The 5,532-nt window shown below is 45.8% G+C and overlaps 1 protein-coding gene and 1 long non-coding RNA gene across 7 annotated transcripts in view; both read left to right on the top strand.

Annotated features, from left to right (window-relative positions):
- The window catches only part of LOC124022341 (maternal embryonic leucine zipper kinase-like), a 39,515-nt gene extending 34,844 nt beyond the window's left edge, over positions 1-4,671 (top strand). For all 6 annotated transcript variants that reach the window (XM_046337262.1, XM_046337263.1, XM_046337261.1 and 3 more), the window contains 3 exons: positions 1,038-1,141; positions 3,299-3,407; positions 4,350-4,671. In XM_046337262.1, the coding sequence (XP_046193218.1) occupies positions 1,038-1,141; positions 3,299-3,407; positions 4,350-4,439 (303 nt within the window). In that variant the 3' untranslated portion in view covers positions 4,440-4,671. The remainder of the gene's footprint in view (positions 1-1,037; positions 1,142-3,298; positions 3,408-4,349) is intronic.
- Positions 4,672-4,697: 26 nt separating this feature from the next.
- On the top strand, positions 4,698-5,332 carry LOC124022343. The gene is made up of 2 exons (XR_006836366.1): positions 4,698-5,031; positions 5,086-5,332. It is a non-coding gene; the product is annotated as an uncharacterized LOC124022343 (long non-coding RNA).
- Positions 5,333-5,532: the final 200 nt, after the last annotated feature.

Consider the following 5,532-nt stretch of genomic DNA (forward strand, 5'->3'; position numbering starts at 1 on the left):
ACACCCCTATAGGATCAGGTACCTATATATAGACACCCCCTACAGGGTCAGATATATATATATATATAGACACCCCCTACAGGGTCAAGATATATATATATATATAGACACCCCCTACAGGATCAAGGTATATATATATATAGACACCCCCTATAGGATACAGGTACCTATATATAGACACCCCCTATAGGATCAGGTACCTATATATAGACACCCCCTATCAAGATATATATATATATAGACACCCCTACAGGGTCAAGATATATATATATATATAGACACCCCTATAGGATACAGGTACCTATATATAGACACCCCCTACAGGGTCAAGATATATATATATATAGACACCCCCTATAGGATCAAGATATATATATATAGACACCCCCTATAGGATACAGGTACATATATATAGACACCCCTACAGGATCAGGTATATATATATAGACACCCCCTACAGGGTCAAGATATATATATATATAGACACCCCCTACAGGATACAGGTACCTATATATAGACACCCCTATAGGATACAGGTACCTATATATAGACACCCCCTACAGGATCAAGATATATATATATATAGACACCCCCTACAGGGTCAAGATATATATATATAGACACCCCCTATAGGATCAAGGTACCTATATATAGACACCCCTATAGGATACAGGTATATATATAGACACCCCTACAGGGTCAAGATATATATATATATAGACACCCCCTACAGGATCAAGATATATATATATATATAGACACCCCCTATAGGATACAGGTACCTATATATAGACACCCCTATAGGATACAGGTACCTATATATAGACACCCCTACAGGGTCATATATATAGACACCCCTAATATATATATATATATATAGACACCCCCTATAGGATACAGGTACCTATATATAGACACCCCCTACAGGGTCAAGATCCTTATCTCCCCCTAAACCCCCTATAGGATCAAGGAACAATCACTCAGTCTTACATTAAACTCCTCTCCCTCTCCCCTCCTCTCCCTCTCCCTCTCCTCAGGCCCAGTATAATGTAACGTTGACCAGTCAGACCAACCCAGACCAGGTGTTGAACCAGATCCTCTCCATTCTACCGGAGAAACACGTCGACTTCGCACAGAAAGGGTGAGGCCCCGCACACAATTTTTAGGCACTGATCTGAGACAGTGGAGAAGGAATGCCAGCCAGGCCCCTCCCTCAGGAAGCAGGAAGCCAGGCCCCTCCCTCAGGAAGCCAGGCCCCTCCCTCAGGAAGCCAGGCCCCTCCCTCAGGAAGCCAGGCCCCTCCCTCAGGAAGCCAGGCCCCTCTCTCCCTCTTTCTCTCCCTCCATCTTTCTCTCCCTCCTCATCTTCTCAGTCTCTCCATCTTTCTCTCCCTCCTCATCTTCTCAGTCTCTCCATCTTTCTCTCCCTCCTCATCTTCTCAGTCTCTCCATCTTTCTCTCCCTCCTCATCTTCTCAGTCTCTCCATCTTTCTCGCCCAGCTTTTCTCCTGTCTCTCCATCTTTCTCCCTAATCTCCATCTTTCTCCCTCATCTTCTCAGTCTCTCCATCTTTCTCCCTCATCTTCTCAGTCTCTCCATCTTTCTCCCTCATCTCCTCAGTCTCTCCATCTTTCTCCCTCATCTCCTCAGTCTCTCCATCTTTCTCCCTCATCTCCTCAGTCTCTCCATCTTTCTCCCTCATCTCCTCAGTCTCTCCATCTTTCTCCCTCATCTCCTCAGTCTCTCCATCTTTCTCCCTCATCTCCTCAGTCTCTCCATCTTTCTCCCTCATCTCCTCAGTCTCCATCTTTCTCCCTCATCTTCTCAGTCTCTCCATCTTTCTCCCTCATCTTCTCAGTCTCTCCATCTTTCTCCCTCATCTTCAGTCTCTCCATCTTTCTCCCTCATCTTCAGTCACTCCATCTTTCTCCCCTCATCTTCTCAGTCTCTCCATCTTTCTCCCCTCATCTTCTCAGTCTCTCCATCTTTCTCCCCAGCTTTTCTCCCTCAGTCTCTCCATCTTTCTCCCTCAAGAATGTTCCCGGTAAACAGACTGTCCTCTCCTCCCCATCTACAGACTACAGATAGAGGGATGTTCCCAGTAACCAGACTGTCCTCTCCTCCCCAGCTACAGACTACAGATAGAGGGATGTTCCCAGTAAACAGACTACAGATAGAGGGATGTTCCCAGTAACCAGACTGTCCTCTCCTCCCAGCTACAGACTACAGATAGAGGGATGTTCCCAGTAAACAGACTACAGATAGAGGGATGTTCCCAGTAAACAGACTACAGATAGAGGGATGTTCCCAGTAACCAGACTGTCCTCTCCTCCCCAGCTACAGACTACAGATAGAGGGATGTTCCCAGTAAACAGACTACAGATAGAGGGATGTTCCCAGTAACCAGACTGTCCTCTCCTCCCCAGCTACAGACTACAGATAGAGGGATGTTCCCAGTAAACAGACTACAGATAGGGGATGTTCCCAGTAAACAGACTACAGATGTTCCCAGTAACCAGACTGTCCTCTCCTCCCCAGCTACAGACTACAGATAGAGGGATGTTCCCAGTAACCAGACTACAGATAGAGGGATGTTCCCAGTAAACAGACTACAGATAGAGGGATGTTCCCAGTAAACAGACTACAGATAGAGGGATGTTCCCAGTAAACAGACTGTCCTCTCCTCCCAGCTACAGACTACAGATAGAGGGATGTTCCCAGTAACCAGACTGTCCTCTCCTCCCCAGCTACAGACTACAGATAGAGGGATGTTCCCAGTAAACAGACTACAGATAGAGGGATGTTCCCAGTAAACAGACTGTCCTCTCCTCCCAGCTACAGACTACAGATAGAGGGATGTTCCCAGTAAACAGACTACAGATAGAGGGATGTTCCCAGTAAACAGACTACAGATAGAGGGATGTTCCCAGTAAACAGACTACAGATAGAGGGATGTTCCCAGTAACCAGACTGTCCTCTCCTCCCCAGCTACAGACTACAGATAGAGGGATGTTCCCAGTAAACAGACTACAGATAGAGGGATGTTCCCAGTAACCAGACTGTCCTCTCCTCCCCAGACTACAGACTACAGATAGATAGAGGGATGTTCCCAGTAAACAGACTACAGATAGAGGGATGTTCCCAGTAAACAGACTACAGATAGAGGGATGTTCCCAGTAAACAGACTACAGATAGAGGGATGTTCCCAGTAAACAGACTACAGATAGAGGGATGTTCCCAGTAAACAGACTACAGATAGAGGGATGTTCCCAGTAAACAGACTGTCCTCTCCTCCCCAGCTATACTCTGAAGTGTCGCACCCAGTCAGACTTTGGGAAGGTGACCATGGCGTTTGAGCTGGAGGTGTGTCTGCTGCAGCTGGAGGTGTGTCTGCTGCACAGACCTGAGGTACATATTGATTACTACTGATCGGGTTATTGATTACTACTGATCGGGTTATTGATGGTTACTGAGGTACATATTGATTACTACTGATCGGGTTATTGATTACTACTGATCGGGTTATTGATGGTTACTGGGGTACATATTGATTACTACTGATCGGGTTATTGATGGTTACTGGGGTACATATTGATTACTACTGATCGGGTTATTGATGGTTACTGGGGTACATATTGATTACTACTGATCGGGTTATTGATGGTTACTGAGGTACATATTGATTACTACTGATCGGGTTATTGATGGTTACTGAGGTACATATTGATTACTACTGATCGGGTTATTGATGGTTAGTGACCAGCCTCTTGCTGCCACAGTGGGCCACCCTATTGATTAGTGATGTGTGTTGTAGGTTATTGATTACTGACACCCAGTAGGATCACGTTATTGATTACTGACACCCAGTAGGGATCACGTTATTGATTACTGACACCCAGTAGGGATCACGTTATTGATTACTGACACCCAGTAGGGATCACGTTATTGATTACTGACACCCAGTAGGGATCACGTTATTGATTACTGACACCCAGTAGGGATCACGTTATTGATTACTGACACCCAGTAGGGATCACGTTATTGATTACTGACACCCAGTAGGATCACGTTATTGATTACTGACACCCAGTAGGGATCACGTTATTGATTACTGACACCCAGTAGGGATCACGTTATTGATTACTGACACCCAGTAGGGATCACGTTATTGATTACTGACACCCAGTAGGGATCACGTTATTGATTACTGACACCCAGTAGGGATCAAGTTATTGATTACTGACACCCAGTAGGGATCACGTTATTGATGGATGATGCTGTGTGTTGTAGGTGGTGTGTGTGAGGAGATGTATTGATCACGTTATTGATTACTGACGCTGTGTGTTGTAGGTGGTGTGTGTGAGGAGACAGCGGCTGAAGGGAGACTCCTGGGTTTACAAACACCTGGTGGAGGACATTCTCTCTACGTCCAGCATCTAGACGTCACTACTTCCTGTCAATGATGTCACATCCTGTCCACGTTCCAGCACCTAAAGCCAGTGTCTTAACTAATTCCATGTAGGGCAGAGTGTCTGCAGGTTCACTCCCCCTCACCTGGTTGTCTAGGGCCTCCCCTCACCTGGTTGTCTAGGACCTCCCCCTCACCTGGTTGTCTAGGACCTCCCCCTCACCTGGTTGTCTAGGACCTCCCCCTCACCTGGTTGTCTAGGACCTCCCCTGGTTGTCTAGGACCACCTGGTTGTCTAGGACCTCCCCTCACCTGGTTGTCTAGGACCTCCCCTCACCTGGTTGTCTAGGACCTCCCCCTCACCTGGTTGTCTAGGACCTCCCCCTCACCTGGTTGTCTAGGACCTCCTCCTCGTTGTCTCGGACCTCCCCTCACCTGGTTGTCTCGGACCTCCCCTCACCTGGTTGTCTAGGACCTCCTCCTCGTTGTCTCGGACCTCCCCTCACCTGGTTGCAGGAAGGAGTTTTTGTAAGTCGCTCTGGATAAGAGCGTCTGCTAAATGTAAATGTGTCGCGTTTTATTCCCTCCTCCCCCACTGATTCAGTAGCAGGAAGGAGTTTTGAGGTGTTGCATTTTATTCCCTTCCCCACTGATTCAGTAGCAGGAAGGAGTTTTGAGGTGTTACGATATCATAGAGCCTTTTAGCGTCACAGAATACCAGTTTACTGATAGCATTAATACAACGTTTGTTAGTTTGTACATATACCAGTAACAGGATCCATGTTTACTTGTTTCTCCATCATGTCTTTTACGTTTGTAGGAGAAGTTGTTGTTTTAACTCTATTTTTTTGTCAGATGATCTGTCTGTGTGTAAGATTTATTGTTAATAATTGTAAAGGATCAAAATAAATGGAGTTTGTAGAGAGTTTGTGTTGATGTTGACTTTTCCCAGAGAAACCAGATAGATAGATACTAGATAGGACTCGCTGGGTAGATATATATATTACACTAGATGGGACTCACTGTGTAGATATATATTACACTAAACCCCTCCTGGAGGTTCCAGCTCTGAAATGGACCATACAGATTATAGATATTTATTAAACTAGATGGGACTCACTGTGT

The sequence above is a fragment of the Oncorhynchus gorbuscha genome, unplaced genomic scaffold (genome assembly GCF_021184085.1).
Source record: "Oncorhynchus gorbuscha isolate QuinsamMale2020 ecotype Even-year unplaced genomic scaffold, OgorEven_v1.0 Un_scaffold_1349, whole genome shotgun sequence".
NCBI classification, from domain to species: domain Eukaryota; kingdom Metazoa; phylum Chordata; class Actinopteri; order Salmoniformes; family Salmonidae; genus Oncorhynchus; species Oncorhynchus gorbuscha.